Source organism: Herpailurus yagouaroundi, unplaced genomic scaffold, assembly GCF_014898765.1.
Source record: "Herpailurus yagouaroundi ecotype Mexico unplaced genomic scaffold, PumYag 198, whole genome shotgun sequence".
NCBI lineage: Eukaryota > Metazoa > Chordata > Mammalia > Carnivora > Felidae > Herpailurus > Herpailurus yagouaroundi.
In genome coordinates, this window is record NW_024412429.1 from 30225237 (window position 1) to 30244759 (window position 19523).

Genomic DNA, 19523 nt, shown 5'->3' on the forward strand with positions numbered 1-19523 from the left:
AGACCTTTGACTAAAACTGTGACCTTCAAGAGACTACACCAACAAAGGAAGACCAGGAGGCTGGTCTGGGCTAAAGTTTGAGTAGAAGAAAACTTCCCCTTCCAAATTATAAATATAGCCTCTCTTATGTGGGATTTGGGTTCAAATCAATATTAATCTGATTGGTTGTATATGGGGTATAATAAAATGAGAAAAGTCAAGAGTACTCCAAGGTGTTTGATGTTTAGCGTCAGTAACTGGAAAAAAAAAACGGAGTTACCATTACACAAAATGGAGAAAGCCTCAAGAGAGGCATTGATATTCAAGTGGTGATTAGGAGTTTAGTAAGCGTGACATGTGTATTAGACATCTAAGTGGAGATATTCAGTATGCAGTTGGATGTATGAGTCTGAAGTTCAGGAGAGAGGAATGGGCTAGGGAGACATGTGTGGAAGTAGACTGTATGACCAGGGGACTATAGAGACTGGAAGAGATCACCAAGTGAGTACATGTGGATAGAGAAAAGGTTCAAGAGGTTAGTTCTGGGATATTCCAATACCAAGAGGTTAAGGAAATAAACAAAAACTAGCAAAAGAGACCTAGAATAGAGGAAAAGTAGGAAAATGTGCGATCACCAGTTAGCAAATGAAGCAAGAGAAGTTAATGAATTCAAAATAATTCCGAACATGTATAAAATACTGAGGAATAAATTTAGTGATAATGTGAGACTCTGATATGAAAACTCTTTTAATTAAAAAAAAACCATTATATTTGGCATTCTTATCATAACTGATAAGGCAACACTGGAATAAAACTGATAGAGTATGAAGCCATTAAAATGAATGTATAGATGCATGTTACTGACATTTAAAAAAAGTCTTATAGGATGCTGATACATGGTAAAGACTAAACAAGACATCAGGACAAAGTTGATAGTATGAAGTTTTTTGTTTTTTTTTAAACTTAGTGTATTTAGTATATACATGAAGGAAAGGAGTAAGGTATAAAAGACTATTACCAGTGATTATCATATGACAGGGTTTCAGTTTCTGCATTATAAATGTCTGGATGATTGTTTGAATTGTTACTATGAGTACACACAAACATTATTAACAAGCTTAAAAATTTTAATGAAGTTTACATGGCATATACAATAGTATGGAAATGAAAGTATAACATAATGTTAATTCAAAAAACAGAAATAAGCGTATTATATACAATATGACCAAAATTAAAATATGCATGGAAAGCAGACTGAAAACAAAATTGCCTTAAAAAGCTAATTGGGATTCTCTTTAAGAAGTAGTACTGAATAGGGACGCCTGGGTGGCGCAGTCGGTTAAGCGTCCGACTTCAGCCAGGTCACGATCTTGCGGTCCGTGAGTTCGAGCCCCGCGTCAGGCTCTGGGCTGATGGCTCAGAGCCTGGAGCCTGTTTCCGATTCTGTGTCTCCCTGTCTCTCTGCCCCTCCCCCGTTCATGCTCTGTCTCTCTCTGTCCCAAAAATAAATAAATGTTGAAAAAAAAATTAAAAAAAAAAAAAAAAGAAGTAGTACTGAATATTTTTTCCTTTTTCTCTGTGGTTCTATGTCTTTCAAATTCTCTATGAGTTTTCCTACTTTTGTTTTGACGGCGTATTACAAAAATTTCCAAACACACAAAGAAAAAGTATAATGAAATACCAGGTACCTACCAGCCAGCTTCAATGACCATCAAAATTTAGGTATATATGTGTTATCTTTCCCTTACCTGTTTTTTTTTTCTGGAATATTTTAAAGCAAATTTTAGACATCTTGTCATTCTATTCTATTGACTTAAGAACAGCTTATTCTTACATAACTACACTGTCATTATTTCCTTTATAAAGACATAAAAATTCCTTAATATCATCTCAAACTCAGCCCATACTGAAAAATCTCTGATTGCCTGAAACATCTTTATCTAGACAGTTTGTTCTGAATGAGAATCCAAACAGGTCCCATCTTTGCATTCTGTTGTACTTCCAGCACAATAACACCCGCAGTGTTGCAGGCTGAATTTTTGCCCCCAAAATGCATCCGTTGAAACCCTAAACCCTAGCACTTCAGAATGTCACTATATTTAGACATAGGATTTTTAAAGAAGTAATTACACTGAAATTAGGTCATTAGGGTGGGCCCTAATCCAATATGACTGATGTCCTTCTAAGAAGAGAAGATTAGGACTCAGGTACAGAGGGAAGACTATGGGAAGACAAAAGGACGAGGTAGGAGAGAGGCCTCTGAAGAAACTAAGCCTGCCAACATCTTGATCTGGGACTTCTAATCTCCAGAATTGTGAGGAAATAAATTTCTGTTGCTTAGGCCAACCAGTCTATGGTACTTTGTATGGTAGACCTAGCAATGCAGTACAAGCAGTAACGCCAACATCTCTTTTGATCGGTTAATGGATATTTTGTAGAGGGGAGAAACATTTTGCCTATCAACTATACTTAGGTCTTATTCAATAAATTTGCTATTTTATATTTATTTAAATGTTTTGAATACCCTAAATCTATTTCATGAATAGTTGGCCAATTTTATTATGAGCGCTACTACTCTTGATTGCTTGCCTCTCCTAGTACCAGTAGGAACTCAGTCTGGTACTCTGAGCTAATGAGGGAAAGCAACATATCTGCCTTCTCCAGTTTGAATGGGGCTCATTTTTATATTTACTATATATTCAATTGCCTACTGGAAATATCCCACTGAAACTATCTTTTCCTTTATACCTGCTCTTCCTGCCTTTCCACTGTTAATTAATTAGCCATTTTCCATCCAGTTACCTAAGCCAGAAATCTCAGTACCTTTACAACATTTTTTATTTTAAAATACTTTCAAACTTACAGAAAATATTGCAGGAATAGTACAAAGAACTTCTATCTTTGCCGAAATCTTCCAATTGTTGACATATTATATTTGCTTTATCCTTCTCTGTCTCTACACATACTCATATTTTACTTATATATACTTTTTTCTGAACCATTTGAGTAAGTTACAGATATGAAGCTTCATTACTTTTCAATAATTCAGTGTGCATTTTCTGGAAACAAAGTATCTCCTATATTACCAGACTGTAGTCATCAAAAAAAGGAAATTAACATTGTTAAAATACTATCTAGTCCACAGATCCCATTCAAATTTTGTCAATTGTCCCAATAATATCCTTACAGAAAAAGGATACAATACAGAATCGTATGTTCCACTTAGTTGTCATGCCTCTTCAGTCTCCCACAACCTGAAAAAGTTCTTTAGTTCTTTTGTCTTTCATGACCTTGACAAACTTTTGGATAGTAAAGACCTATGATTTTGTAAAATGTTCCTCAATTTGTGGTTGTCTGATCTTTCCTCACGATTAGATTCAGGTTGTACATTTTTGGCAGGAATATCACAAAAGTGTGTTCTAAGTGTCTTTACCAGGTGGCTTACAATGCTGATCTGTCCTATTACTGGGGATGGTAACGTTGGTCACCAGTGCCAGATTTCTGTACTGTCAAGTTCCTATTTTTCCCTTTGTAATTAGTATTTGGTCAGAAGATACTTTAAGACTATAATGTTCCTCTTAAAATTCTCACCCTCTGGTATTAGCATACATTGATGATTCTTGGCTGAATCAATTTTTACTATAATAGTTGCCAAATGATGATATATCTACCTACATCATTCCTTCTACATTTATTAGTTGGCGATCTAAGATAAGAAAGGACGTTTCTTTATGCCCATTTAAAAATATTCATGTACTTATTTCAGTATAGACTCAAGTTTTCCCATTTTATTCAGCAGATCATAATCTATTAATGTTATTAAAGTGGTGTTCAGATTGCCCCAGATGTTGCTGATGGGGGGCTCCTTCCAGCTGGTTTCTGAGTCCCTTTCATATGTTCCATTATTCTGTAAAAACTCTTTAATTTCTGGTGTAAAACAATTTTCCAGGCTTGTGTTATACTTCCCCTGCTCCTGTTCTGAATAAGCCATTTCCCCAAGAGGCTCTAGTTCCTTTAAGTAGAGAATGGTGTTTAAAAACCAAGAAATAGGCACTATGTGCTCATTGCTTCTAAGGTATCATTGTTCCTTACATCTCTTTAGCAGAGGGAGCTAGGGGAAAAAATAGCTAAGTGGATTCAAAGTATGGACAACATTTGAGGTGAGATGTGGGGGAGTAGGAGTTTACAAGAAGAGATTTTTCAGGGAGAGAAGACAATATGTGCAAGAATGGGGACATGAGGGTATGGATTGTTTTGCATGGTACACATGAATTCAATATTGCTGAAGCATAACATTGAAAGAAGGCAATGAGAGAGGAAACTAGTCTGGCAAACGGAGTGTCTTATAGTTTAAGTAAAGCGACTACATTTTCTCCTACAGATAGTCCTTGAAGAATTTTCAGGACAGTGGCATTATCACATTTATAATTTTAGTGAGGTCATTCTGGTAGCAGTATGGAAGATGGCGTTCTGGAATCAAAACTGGAGTCAGGGGACTGGTAAAGACGCCTTCCCACAATACTCTCAGTGAGAAGTGATGAAGGCTGGCACAAAGCAGTGGGAGTCAGGATGGATAGGCTATACACTGGGAGTGTTAAAAAAGCAGAGTGGAGGGGCGCCTGGGTGGCGCAGTCGGTTAAGCGTCCGACTTCAGCCAGGTCACGATCTCGCGGTCCGTGAGTTCGAGCCCCGCGTCAGGCTCTGGGCTGATGGCTCAGAGCCTGGAGCCTGTTTCCGATTCTGTGTCTCCCTCTCTCTCTGCCCCTCCCCCGTTCATGCTCTGTCTCGCTCTGTCCCAAAAATAAATAAACGTTGAAAAAAAAAAGCAGAGTGGACATAATTTGGTGTAAGAGGCATTTAGGATGCTCTGCAGGTATTTGGAAAACTGGGAGGACAGTGGTGATTGAAACCAAGATAGAAATCCAGAAAGAGTAATAGATTTTATTTATTTACTTATTTATTTATTGGTGTTTATTTATTTTGAGACAGAGACGAATGCGAGTGGGTGGGGCAGAGAGAGAGGGAGACAGAATCTGAAGCAGGCTGCAGGCTGTCAGCACAGAGTCTGATACGGGTCTTGAACTCACGAGCTGCGAGATGATGACCTGAGCCATAGTCGGAAGCTCAACCAACTGAGCCACCTAGGCGCCCCGAGGGTAATAGGTTTTCAATAGAAAGTTGAACAGTTCATTTTGAGATGCCTCAGATGGGAATTTTTTTCACTGCCTTCTCACAGCATTTGGTAGAAACAAATGAGATGTGCTTTGTAAAGTGTGGTGGTTCTAATATAAATGGAAAAGCTGGCCTCCAAAGAAATATGCATAACACTCTCACTTTACAAACTAAGCAACAGGTTATGGCATAGAGCATGACTACAAACTGCAAAAAATTCAAGAGCTGGGGAGGGGCCTGACTAGTATTTTTCCATCCCTGGTGACTCGGAGCTAAAAATGGCGCCTCTGGCAGAAATTAGAAAGCGGGAGGGGGCACTTGGCGTGGAAAAAGATGAGGGTTTTCTTTTTGTTCTGCTTTAAACACATGGCGACATAACACCGCGCCAGACGAATCATGGAAATTTGTTTCCTTAATATCTGGTCTGTAGCACAATTCTGTTCTCCACGCTTAAAAGGATGTTTCATTTTGTGGGCGCGATCGCTAGGGCGGTGACGTGCCTGTTGCTTTCCTTCATTCATGCTTCTCGCCTTGGAGGGCTCCACGACTGCCTCCCTGTCTATCCCTGCCCCCTCTCGTTTTGCTCCAGCGATGGCTACGGTTTTGAGGGACAAAACGCTTTTTCAGGCGTGACGACCAAATGGGTTCAGACCCTTCCCTGCGCCCCTTAGGGCTTCTCGGCCGGGCATTCCTTTCTCTTCGGAGGGCCGCGGCCTCGCGCTTTCCGCACGGGCACGAGGAGTCCGGCGCGCGATCACCGGAGCGCGTGCCCGGCCGTAGTCTGAAGGCCCGCGGGCCGGCGCGCGCGCACCACCTCCACAGGCGCCGCATTGCAGCAGCTCGGGGCCCCGGCGTAGGCGGCGCGGGGGCGGGGCCGCGGACCGGAGTCTAAGTTGGGCAGCGGTCCAGTCCCGGAGCTCGGGCCGCATCGGTTGTCGTGGGAACGGCGGCGTAGGCAGGCGCTGACGTCAGCAGGCGGCGCGCCGCCCGCACTGCGGCACCTAGTCGGCTCTCTGAGCCGGAGTGGCTGGCTGGTTGCTGGGTGGCTGCGGGGGCGTCCCGTGACTGCCCCGCCCCGCCCCGCCCCACCCCGCCCCGCGCGGTAGGCAGCTTCGCACCGTCTCAGTGTCCGCCCGGGGGGAACGGGCCGTCGGCCGCTCTGAGCTCAGTTCTCTGTGAGTACGCTGCAGGCCTGCTAGTGGCGGGATCCCGGGCCGGGCCCTGGGCCTGCCTCGGCCTTCTCCGGGGTCGCGACTTGGGGGACTGCTAGAGTCCGAGAGCGGGGGGGCGGCACTGCGCCACCGCAGGCTGACCCGCCAAGTGCCGCGGAGCCTTGGGATGTAGTTTCTGATGAATACCTCTAAGTACTTTCCCGTTCCCTTCCCTGGGCTCCCATCCCTGGGCTCCCATCCCGGGCCCGCCCAGTGTGGTGTCCTGAGCCAGCGTGGAGGGAATGCAATCTTTGGCTTTCCTACTCCGGATTCTGGCTTAAAAGCATTTAAGTCAGATGCGCACTAAGGATGTTTATTTCCTTTTAGGGTGTCTGTTTCCTTTTAGGGTGTCAGCTTGGTGCTGAGTCTCGAACCGGTGAAATGCCTTAATTACATCTGAGAAAAGGTGGTCAGTGTGTTACGTTTATAAGAAAAGGGTCGTTTTGATATGTACGTGAAAAGTACACTCTTTAGAATCGCTACCAATGGTTGTGCTGCATTTCAGCATTACTGTGAGAACATCTACTCACTGGGGTATATGGCTTTCACGTTTTGAGAAAAGGATGCTAACAATTTTCTCACCTGTTGCTTTAACTATTGCTGTTACCGATTGGGCTTTCAGGAGGAAGATTGCTCGTTGTGAGAACTCTGGGAAGTTTTTAAAAAATATCTGAAAAATCCAAATACCAAACGTTTTTTAAAATCGTACTTGGTTTATTTGTTTATCTTGTTTATTTATGCAGGCTATCTTCATTTATTAGTTGAATTATGCATACAGGGTTTTTTTTTTTTGGATTCTTTTTTTTTTTTTTCCTGTGCTATAAAATTCAGTTAAAGGGTAAATTATTCAAGCCTCTGCTTCTTCTCCCCATGGTTTTTACACATTATTGGCCAATAATCAGATGTTTAGAGAAAAGGAAATATGAGGTGAAATGTACTGCATCTCATATATAAATAGCAAAATTTAGTATTTCTTAGCAGCTCCTATAAAGGGATTTGTGAGGGAGAAGCTTTAAAATAATGGAATATATGAGGGCCAGAGATACCATTTTAAATTTGTCCCTTAATTTTTGCCAGTGATGTTACTAATCAAATATTAGTCATTCATTCAAACACATTAATGTTTGGAGGTGATTATTTCTGTTATGTATATGCTATATTAAGTAATATTAGTGTCTATGCAACTATACATTGTACTACTGATAGTAAATAGTGTGAACTTGTAATTCACTTGATGTATTTTATTTATGGCACAATTATTTTTAGTACTATAATAATAGACATAATTTTATTGAGCACCTACAATGTGTCAGCCACTGTGCTGATCACTTTGCTTTTCACTATTTCCTTTTCTCCTTACAATAAAGTAGGTGCCATTTTAATTTCCTGGGTCATAGAACGTTTCACCAAGGTGGAAATAAAGGGCTGAGGTAGAGAGGAAGGTGTAAAGCTCAAAGCACTGTGGGATCACAGAGAAGTATTTAACTGCCCCTTTAGGTTAGAGAGCTCCCAGAAAAGATACCATTTGCATTTAGTGTTAAAGGATAGTTAGGAGTTTCCTAGACAAAAGAAGAAGGTCATTTCTTAGGAGAGAGAGGTGTACGTGTAATGGTACAAAGACAAGAAGGAGTTTGGCATGATTGAAGGCTTGTAAGTAGTTGCACATGGCTAGACTTCAAAATGTGTATGGAAATGTGGCTGGAGAAAGAGAGGTTTAAAAAAAAAAAGGGCAGGGAGTCATCTTATAAGTAGCCTTGAACCCCGGTGGTAAGGACTTACTATTTTTTCCAGTGGGTGATTGGAATCTAGTGAAGAGATTTAAAAAAAAAAATTGTAATGTTTATTTTTTTTTTTTTTTAGAGAGAGATAGCACGAGTGGGGAAGGGGCAGAGAGAGAGGGAGACACAGAATCTGAAGCAGGCTCCAGGCTCTGAACTGTCAGCACAGATGCGGGGCCGAACTCACGAACCACGAGACCATGACCTGAGCTGAAGTCGGAGGCTCAACTGAGTGAGCCACCTAGGTGCCTCAGAATCTAGTGAAGATATTTAAACAGAAATGTTGCCATCATGTTTGTATTTTAGAAAATTCCTCTGCTTGCAACGTGGAGGATGACTTATTTATTTATTTTTAAAAGGATAGGGTGATGGAAACATGGAAACAATCTTAAGAAAAAAAAGTAAAAACTTTCCACAGTCTTTTTGTCTCTCAAAGCTACTGCCTCATGTCACTGCCTTTGGGGGTGGGGGAAGACAGTTGGAAGCAGAATTGTAGAAATAATTATCCACACGTTTCTGTAGGTCTCACCTTCCATTCATTCTTCCACCTATGGCTGCCGGATTTCTGCCCATTCACAAACATTTTTGCAAACACGTGACTTCCAGACTGCAGATCCAGTGGACGCTCTTCACAACTTGCTCAAATCTTCAGCCTGGCTCTCCTTGCTGGATTACTATATTCTGTTGCCTACCAAACAATCTGATTATACATACACAAACACAGATTTATATATACAGTGCTAATAGCTGTCATTTTCAAAGGGCTTGCCATGTTCTAGGCATTGTGCTAAGTATTTTACATGCATATTCTTATTTCATTTTTACAAAAACCTTGTAAGTAATTTACAGTTATGATTCCCTTTCGAACGATTAGGAAGTTGAGGTCCAGAGATTAATTTACTGGCAGGTGGAACTGGGATTTGAATCTAGGGATCTGACAGTGGAGCCAACGTTTGTAGCTGGTTAGTGCCCCAGCTCAACATGCCCCACCAAGCTCACCTGAGTGTTGTCCCCGTAGGAAATATCTGTTACAATCGTAACAGATGTTTATCAGTGCTTTTTTTTTAAGGCATTGTTCTAAATCATCTAACCCTTACAACAACCTTTTGACTGTGCACCTTTAGATTGATTTTACAGATGAGGAAACAAACACCTAAGGTCACAATTAATTGTTTGTAAGACTAATCCCAAGACTTGGGTTTTAAAGTTCTCCATTATGCTTGTACTGTATTCCAGTTAATAATACTACTAGCCTAATTATTCTACTTGCAGAAACACGAGAATCATCCTTTACTCTTTGTCCTGCCTCTTCAGTCGTTTTTATCTTTCTGAAATGTCTAAAATATCATAATTTTTTAAGGGAAAACAGGTTAAGCTGAATATAAGTAAGCCTTTTCTTAATGACTCAAAGTCATATATATAGTTCAGCTGTTTTCCTATGTATTGAATGACCAGGGAATATATAAATATTAGGTTCTTATTTGCTTTATGTTTCAGTTACTGATGCACTTGCCTTTGCGTCTCTTCTTTTTTCTAACTTAGGGTAGATTGGAAAGTGGATGACCAAACTTATTAGATCTGTATCTACTAGAAAGAGTACATTCGGGCTCCCATCAGTAAAGTGTAAGAGTCTTTACTGTGTGGATTTAGTGACATCTATTTTGTCTGTGTACCAGATAGTTGTTATATTTAAACTGCATAATTAGGTGTATGTGTGTAGTCATTCTTTCCTTTTTAGCGTTTCTTCTCAGACTTTTCTGTCCAGAATACCCTTAATATTAGAAACATGAATGTGGATCCCCAGGGATCTGGAGCCTCCACCAATAATTGCTGAGCCAATTCAAATTATATTTTTCTCTCTTTTTTTTTTATTTAACAGTCTTCCACTTTATTCTTTAAAATGTGTGAATATTATGCTCTAAGGTGGCAATTAATATGTTTTGGACACATACCTCCATCTTTAAGTAAAATTGGAAATGCAGGAATATGTATACTGAGTTTATCCCTGGTTTTGATATGTAATAATACACACCCAGGTTTTTATTTGAGGAGAATGATATGAATGCTTGTGCTTAACCTTCTCTATTGTTGCAACATTTTCAGTGGCAGGTACAAAAATGTTTAAATTCATTTTCTGTTAATATGGTACCCACAGTCATACTTTACAATATAATAGTGTGTGCTCTTGGGAAAGTCAATTCTGGGGTGGAGTTTGGCTTCTTAAAAGTACATTGAAAAGCTTATTTTTTACTTACAACACTTTTATTAAAAGTGCATTAATATACAAAGTATGGGGGCGCCTGGGTGGCGCAGTCGGTTAAGCGTCCGACTTCAGCCAGGTCACGATCTCGCGGTCCGTGAGTTCGAGCCCCGCGTCGGGCTCTGGGCTGATGGCTCAGAGCCTGGAGCCTGTTTCCGATTCTGTGTCTCCCTCTCTCTCTGCCCCTCCCCCGTTCATGCTCTGTCTCTCTCTGTCCCAAAAATAAATAAACGTTGAAAAAAAAAATAAAAAAAAAATACAAAGTATGTATTTACTGCTTTCAAGATTCTTTTTAAATTTTTTGTTTCAAACATATAAATATTTTACCCAAATACGATCCAGTTTTCTTTACCTTTTTTCAGACCCTAAACTGATTTGAATGTATTTAAGTCATTTGCATAAGATTAAAGTAAGAGAAGAGAACTTAGCTTTATTGGTATAAATCTTATGAGGTAGTAGATAAATCATGTCATAATCTTGTATGAAGAATGTTTTGTAATTTTTATTTGCAAATTCCGTATCACAAGTAAATTCTCTTTGTTTTGATAGGATGCTTATCGAGTCAGGGCTTTACGTTACAACTTGATGCTCTCCATATAGCTGAGATATGCCCACTGGTAAGACTTTTATGAAATTTATATATGCAATACATGTTACTTATTTATTTATTTATTTATTTAAAAGTTGGGATTATTTAAAGGGATTCTTTAACCAATTAATGAATAAAGTCAATGTCATTAACCAATATTATATTTAGATATAGTTTGGTTTTCAATTTCTATTTAATGTTAATATTTAATGTTACTGTGCATAAATAGAAAGTTAACTGAGTAAAGGAAACTTTTAGAGGGAGTAACAGGTGAGAGGGATATAGGTGAGTGTGGTGACATCATAGCCAAAAGAAAAGTTTTTTAAGAAGAAAGGACTGGTCACTTCTTCTAAGGTAGCTAAATAACTCAAGTAGTTATCTAAAGACTGTGTTCTTTAACATAATAATAATGCAGATATGTGCTATAGTAATGTTGTGCAGAAAATGATGAGTCTTTATCATTTGTAGTGGAGAGTGAAGCCAAACTGAAAACCAGAGTTCGCTTTGAGGAATTGCTTAAGACGCACCATGATGTTATACATGAACGAAAAAAACTGAAGAAAAAAACTGGCATATCTGGAGAAAAAATTGTAGTGAGTAATCAGTTATTTGGTAATGATGACTTATATTCTGCATGAAATTATGACTCTCATATTAAAACTCTGAGGAACTTTGGAAATTAACAACAGTAAAGGTATGTCATGGTCAATAATGTGTGGTAAAATAAAGTTTACAGTAAAATCCACATCACTCTTGGGGTACTGAGTTCAGTCTTGAGTGCTGTCCTATGAGAATAACGTAGACAGAGTGATGAGAGATTGGGCAAACTCAGGTGCCCACGCATATTACACATTTTTAAAGAAAATGAAGATTTTTAACCCAGCATTGTGAAGGACTTAGGGAGTAATTATCTTACTTCAGCTATTCAGTGGCTTATCTAGACTTACCCAGTCTAGATAATTTGATTCTACCCAGCAGAAGCAAGAGGAATCAGTGGAACCTTAAGACCGTAATTATCCTTTTGTACTTGAGGTGCACTTTCAAATGATAGAATTTTTTTGGCACTACGTTTGAAGAGATTAAAAATGCAGAACTCAAATAGCACTAAACAAATCAACAAATGACTGCAACCTGATTCCAGGGTATTATAAAGTGTCTGTAATAGTATCCACAATTAATGTAATAGTCACTCTTTAAACCTGTCTAGCTACTTCACTCCCACCTTTTACTCCTTTGACCATAATCTGTTTTGTGCACGCGCACACACACACACACACACACACACACACAAATAACTTCATGCATGTTCTGGTAAATTGGTATATAATGTTTATTTGGCAGGAGTTTTAGAAGTTATATATATAACCTGTATTTTGTAGCAAATTTTGCCCTCTTCTGAATTTTGTCATGTGCTCTCTTCATTCTAATATTCTCTTTGGCAGTTACCAGTGTAATAGTATATATTCTCAAGTGAAGCAAAAGTAAGTACTGACATTAGCCAGAATCAGCTGCACACACATACGGGGTTCATAGTACACCTGTGTAGTACTGCACATCAGTTTAGAACTACTGACAGAAGGGGGCAGGTTAGGTCTCCTGTAGTGGATGCTGCCCTTAGATAGAATGTGCTTCTTCTGGTGGTACCAGTATGTAGTTTGGTAGGGAACAGAGGCATGTGGAGGATGGAACATTGCTTATTGGGATATGCCCTTTCCTTGAGCAAGTTGGTATGTACTCAAAAAAAGCAGAAAGAACCCTGGAAACAACTGAGGATATTTTTATGGACTTAGTCAAAGTGAAACCTCATATTTTCTCTCACTGTTAGAACTAGGCTTTGTGAGTATGAACCAAATGCTGTTTAGGCCTGGAATGCTCAGTTAAGTGGACAGCCAGAAAATGGGCAGAAGGTACATCCATTTACCTGTGGTCCAGTTTAGATATTGGAAACACACAAGTGTGAGGTGACTAAACATGACCTACCCAGCCTCTTTTAGTTCATAGGAGGCCATTTAAAATCTCTCTCTCTCTCTCTCTCTCTCTCTCTCTCTCTCTCTTTTTTCAGAGATGAGTATACTAGGAAAAAATACTTAGGAAGAGATTGTTCAGCTCAAAAGAAGGGGGGATATTCCTGGAGGACTTAGAGGGAAACAAAATGTTTTTGAAATGATTTATTTTAGGAGTAGAGGAAGAATATCTGCTTCTATTTACTAGATAGCAGTGCTTTTCTATCTTTCAAGCACTTCTAAACATTTTATGCATATCCACTCATTTTTAATACAAACAACAAAATGGTGTGGTTTATCTCCATTTATAAATGAGGAAACTAGATCACAGAGGTTGAATAATTTGCCTAAATTTGCACAGTTAGTGGTAGAACCAGACAGAATTCACAGTCTTAACAGTCTGGCTGTGGAACCTCCTCCCCTAACCACAACCCAGTAGGATCTCTTTCACTAAGGTGCGAAGAGATGGGACCTCTTCACAACAAAAACAAGGAGTCTCATGTACAGAGCAGGCTGACATGGGAAGGGAAGCTGGCTGAAATAAGAAAAGGAAGCAAGGAAAAGGCCGTAATAATTCGTAATAATGGCAGATTCACCTTATTTTTCAGCAGTCTATTAGGCACTGTGATGAGAATTTTCCAAATGCTGTTTCTGATTCTCATGTTAATCATGGAACATAGGTATTGAGGCTCTTACTTTGCACATGAGAGATTTTATAGACATGACAGATTTTATAGACATCTGAACAGAAAAACCACTTAACAAAGGTGTTAAGTGGTTTGCCAGGGCCATATAACCAAAAGTAGAATAAGTGAGATTTAAAACCACCACCTTCCATGTTCTTTCTTTAGTTGTTTTTTTTTTTTAACTATATCTTAAGCCCAAAATAGTAGAATTTGTACCAATGAAAAATGTACTTAGTGATGTGGAAGATAAATTTGAAGCATTCTTCCATGAGAAGAAGTGGCTAAAGCACTTAAAATGAAAGAAATAAGTAGTGAGGACATATAGAACTATTGGTCCTACAAATAAACGTTCCTGGACATTTATTTTTAATTTTTAAAATGTTTTATTCCAGAGAGAGAGGGAGAGCATGTGTGTGAGCGTGAACAGGACAGAGAGGCAGAGGGTGAGAGAGAATCTTATGCAGGCTCCATGCTGAGCATGGAGCCTGATGTGGGACTCAATCCCATGACCCTGGGATCATGACCTGAGCAGAAATCAAGAGCCAGATGCTCAACCAACTGAGCCACCCAGGCGACTCTAAACTTCCTATTTTTAAAAGTAGACTCTAAAATAGATTTTTTAAATGACAGGCATTTGACTTACAACATTGACAGATCAAAAACAATGACATAAAGTTTAAAACTAAAAATTTGCAGGGACACCTGGGTGGCTCAGTCAGTTGAGTGTCTGACTGCATGGCCTCTAACCAGATCGATTAAGAAAAAGGGAAGACACAAGTTACCAATTAGGACTATAAGAGGGTATTCACTGTAGATGTTACAGACCTGAAAAGAATAACGTAATATTTCAAATAATTTTATGACAATAAATTTAGCAGTTTAGATGAAATGCATAAATTACTTCAAGGACACAGACTACCAAAGCTGACTCAAAGAGACATAGATAACTTGTATATTGAACACCTTTAAAAAATGAAATCTGTGGTTAAAAACCTGCCCATAAAGAAAACTACCTACTTTTCTCAGGTGTCCACATTGGTAAATTTTACCAAACATTTGAGGAGAAGTAATGATGATTCTGTACAGACTGTTACAGACTATACAAAATGAGCAACTGTTTCTCTACTCTTTGGGCAGGCAATCGTTAATTATCCTGATACACAAAGACATTACAAGAAAACTATACCAGTATCCCTTTTGAACATAGAGCAGGCATACTCCATAAAATATTAGGAAACCAATCTTAAGTTATATGGAAAGGATAATACCCCATGACCAGATAAAGTTTATCTCAAGAATACATCATTCACTCAGTATTAGAAAAATCAGTCAATATAATTCATCACATTAAAAGATTAAATAAAAAACAATATGATTGTCTGTATAAATGCAGTAAAAGGATTTGATGGAATTCATCACCCGTTCTGTTAACTCTTAAACAAAAAGAATAGAGAATTTCCTTAACTTGATAAGGGGAATCTATAAAAACCTATACCTGCATTGAAGGCTTTTACCCTAAGTTTGAGCTTATGTCACCATGAGTATTCATGATTGTACTGGTGACCCTGACCAATGCAATAATGCTATTTTAAAAGATGGCATAAAGATTGAAAAGGGAGTAAGAGTGTCTCTGTTTACAGGTGACAAAAACCTACAAAAAGTGCTACTAACTAGAACTATTAAGTGGGTTTATCAGAATATAAGGTCAAAGTTGGGGCGCCTGAGTGGCTTGGTTAAGCATCTGACTTCAGCTCAGATCATGATCTGACAGTTCATGAGTTCGAGCCCCACATCAGGCTCTGTGCTGACAGCTCAGAGCCTGGAGCCTGCTTCCAATTCTGTGTCTCCCTCTCTCTCTGCCCCTCTCCTACTCACACTCTGTCTCTCTGTCTCTCCAAAGTAAATAAATATTACAAAAATAAATTTATCAAAAACTGTACAAGGCGTGTTATATCCTGATAACCCCCAAACTGCTAAAAACAAAGATCAAATAGATACTCATGTTCATGCATCAGAAGAATCATTGTTGTCAAATAATAACTGACAGAACATTATTATCCACTTTCTGAAAGTTGATTTATTGATTCAATTCAATTTTATCAAAATGCCAGTAGGTGGTTTTTTTTTTGTTTTGTTTTTTTTTTAAGATTTGAAAAACTAATTATAAAACTTGTAAATTTAAGCAGTGGACCTAGAGTAGCTAAAAACAATTTTTAAAAAGAAGAACAAAGTTGAAAGAATTTGACTGTCTGATTCAAAGCTCATTGTAAAGCTGTAGTAACCAAGACAACCTGTTATTGTCATAAAGATAGACATATGATTCAGTGCAACAGTATAGAGTCTAGAAGTAGACCCAAATGTGTATGATTAATTGATTCTTGACAGAATTGCCAAGGTGTGCCAGAATTGCCAAGGAGTGAGAAAGATAACCTTTTCAAAAAATGGTGCTGGAACATATCTCCATATACAATATTATAAACTATGATCATATCATGTTCAGAAATTAAATAGAAGTGGAGCAAAGACCTAAGCATAAGAGCTAAAATTACATATGTTATAGAAGAAACAGGATAAAACCATTGTAACCTTGAGTTATGAATAGATTTTCTCAGCATACAAAAGCATGAACATAAAAGAAAAAAATATGAATCGGGTTTGTGAAAATTCAAGACATTGCTAAGAAAATGAAAACATATGCTATAGAAGGAGAAAAATATTTTCAACAACATACTGATAAATTATGTGTAGAACATTTGAAAACTTAGAACTCAATGATTTGAAAATAACCCAATGAAAATGGGCAAAAAAATTTTAACACTTAAAGAAGAGATCACGGGGGTGCCTGGGTGGCTCAGTCGGTTGAGCGTCCGACTTCGGCTCAGGTCACGATCTCGCAGTCCGTGAGTTCGAGCCCCGCGTCGGGCTCTGGGCTGATGGCTCAGAGCCTGGAGCCTGCTTCCGATTCTGTGTCTCCCTCTCTCTCTGCCCCTCCCCCATTCATGCTCTGTCTCTCTCTGTCTCAAAAATAAAAATAAAAAACGTTAAAAAAAATTTAAAAAAAAAAAAGAGATCACGTGTAAAGATTTTCAATACCATTGCTAATTAGGGAAATACAATTTAAAACAGTAATGATAGAGTACTCTGCTGACAGTGCAGAGCCTGCTTGGGATTCTCTCTTTCCCTCTCTCCTTGCCCCTCCCCTGCTTGCGCACTCTCTGTCAAAAAACAAACAAACAAACAAAAAACTTAAAATGTAAAACAATACTGAAATGCCATTACACACATATTTAAATAGCTAAAAAAATTGACAACGGTAAATGCTGATAAGGCCATTATAGAAATGGAACTCTTATGCGTTTGGAACTACAAAATGTTACAGCCACTTTGGGAAGCAGTTTGGCAAGTTATTTAAGAAGTTAAACATTTAGGGGTGGCTGGGTGGCTCAGTTGGTTAAGCATCTGATTTTGGATCAGGTCATAATCTCACGGTTCATGAGATCAAGCCCCTCGTAGGGCTCTGTGCTTGTCAGAGCCTGGAGACTGCTTCGGATTCTGTGTCTCCCTCTCTCTCTGCCCCTCCCCCCTCAAAAATAAACATTAAAAAAAAAAAGTTAAACATCTACTTACTCTATAGCACAGTAATTTTTGGGTGCTTATACAAGAGAAACAAAAAACATGTAACAGTGCAAAACTGGAAATAAATGTTCATTAATTAGTATATAGAGAAACAAAATATAGTATAGATCCATGCAATGAAATACTGCTGAGCAGTTAAAGGAATAAACTACTACAAATGCAACAACATGAATGAATTCCAAAGCTTTATGCTGAGTGAAGGAAACCAGTCACAAAAGGCTATATACTGTAAGATTCCATGTATGTATGGTGACAGTTGTACCTACCTGAAGCATGCTGCATGTCCCTCTCTCTGTTCACCTGCTTGTCCTCTGGGTGAAAGTCACCATCTGACACAAATGGAGGTGGGGGACAGAGCTGTCCTTCCCAGCTCCTCAGTTGGTCATCCTCAAGTTTAATCCCCTCCTTCTGCTGATGTTACTTGATTCAGGGCTTATGTGGCTTCTCCAGAATCACCCTTCCACGGAGAAGTCTTTTCCTGCGGGTTGTGGTTTTTTTCTGCTAATTTCCTCAAAGATCTAATCCTTTCTATTTTTTATCCTTGGGAAATTTCTCAGAATATTTATTCTATTACTAGTAACATTTCTTTTTGATTTCTAGCCCTTTTCTAGTAAAAATATCTCTTATTTTAAGTAATTTTAATTAGAAAGATATAGGCATGTATTTAGTCTGTGATTTGATTTAACTTGATAATGTTTAATATTTAGCAGGATTTTCAGTGATGTATTTGAATCAGTTGTAGGGTGATTCTAGAACTATAGACTTCTGACTTTAGAATGTAATTATGAAGCAAGATAAATGACCTGTGTTTTCTGCAGGGGGAATCTGAATTGCTTTAACTCTGTGCCTCTTTTAGCAATTTCTCAAATACTTTATAATTAAAGTATGCATCATTCTGCCAAAGAGAAAAATAACATTTGAGGTTTGAGCAATTTATTCACTTATGAAAAGTCATTAACTACTTTTTCTCCCTGTTAATTACCTCATTTATCTGAAGTTACTCTCAGAAATTACTAATTGAATGCTGAGAGAATAAACTAGGATAGTGCTAATGAGATGGTCTAGAATGGTATCAGTGTGTCCAAGTGAAAAATGAAATAACTTTCCCAAGATTACACATTGAACAACGATCATTGTCCTTTCTCTTTACATAACTGAACTGTGGTCGGCTGAAACTTTGTTATTGTGTCTTCTTTTCCCAGCTTGACGCTGTTAGAAGCAATCTTCAGAAAAGTAAAGAAACTAAAAGTGATGATGTAAGTGCTAGCAACACTAATAACCCAGAGAAGATCATGCCAGTCACTAAAAACAAACCAAGGAATCTCCAGTCAGCCCCTGAAAATCCAGATGATGTCAGTGCAGAGGAAGACAAGCAAGGAAAGGCGAGTAAAAAGGTAAAAACAGCACTCCAGGTGACTGCACAAGGAATGGAACCGGCAACTCCCAGGAAGAAGGTGGATTCTGTGCATCGGAAAGCACAAACCAGGTCACAGCCAGGTGTTGCTCGTCAGAAAAGCGAGAAGGCAGATGAAGAAAGAGAAAATAATAATTTAGATGAGGAAGAAGAGCTGATGCAAGCATACCAACTTCAAGTAGCTGAAGAAATGGCAAAGGAGATTAAGAAGAAAATAAGAAAGAAACTCAAAGAACAGTTGACTTACTTTCCTTCAGATACTTCATTGCATGATGGCAAATTGAACAGTGAAAAAAAAGATACTTCATTACATGATGGCAAATTGAACAGTGAGAAAAAAGATACTTCATTGCATGATGGCAAATTGAACAGTGAAAAAAAAGTAAAGAAAAAGAAGAAAGTTCCAATCTCATCTAAAGCTGAGTCAAGGTACTTTGTGTTGATAAATATGAAAGGCCCTCTTTAAAAAACACTAGTGTTCTCAGCTTTTGAGTAATATCTGCAGTTATACTAAGGAAATTCTTAACCTTTCATGTGAACCTGTTGCCAGTACAATAATAACAGTTATGCTTTCCATAGCACCTTAGTATATGCTCAGTGCTTTATAAGAATTAACTCATTTATTCCTTGTGACAACCCTATGAGGAATAGTAATACTGTCATCCTGTTTTGCAGATGAGGAAACTTGAAAGGGTGCAGTCACAGAACCAGTATGAAGTTTAGCCAAAACCTTACCAGTCTTGTTCTGGAGTCTCTAACCCTTAACTACTTATTTATATCAGCTTATTTAATAAC

The 19523-nt window shown here is 38.5% G+C and overlaps 1 protein-coding gene across 10 annotated transcripts in view; it reads left to right on the plus strand.

Annotated features, from left to right (window-relative positions):
• Positions 1 to 2190: 2190 nt before the first annotated feature.
• AHI1 (Abelson helper integration site 1) overlaps positions 2191 to 19523 on the plus strand; it is a 209617-nt gene continuing 192284 nt past the window's right edge. For 3 of the 10 annotated variants that reach the window (XM_040449111.1, XM_040449109.1, XM_040449112.1), the window contains exons 1-4: positions 6169 to 6326; positions 10950 to 11017; positions 11458 to 11582; positions 18517 to 19157. In XM_040449111.1, the coding sequence (XP_040305045.1) occupies positions 11008 to 11017; positions 11458 to 11582; positions 18517 to 19157 (776 nt within the window). In that variant the 5' untranslated portion in view covers positions 6169 to 6326; positions 10950 to 11007. Of the gene's footprint in view, positions 2294 to 6167; positions 6327 to 6689; positions 6769 to 10949; positions 11018 to 11457; positions 11583 to 18516; positions 19158 to 19523 lie in introns of those variants that run through there. The other 7 variants (XR_005782694.1, XR_005782695.1, XM_040449107.1 and 4 more) reach the window with 6 other exon arrangements.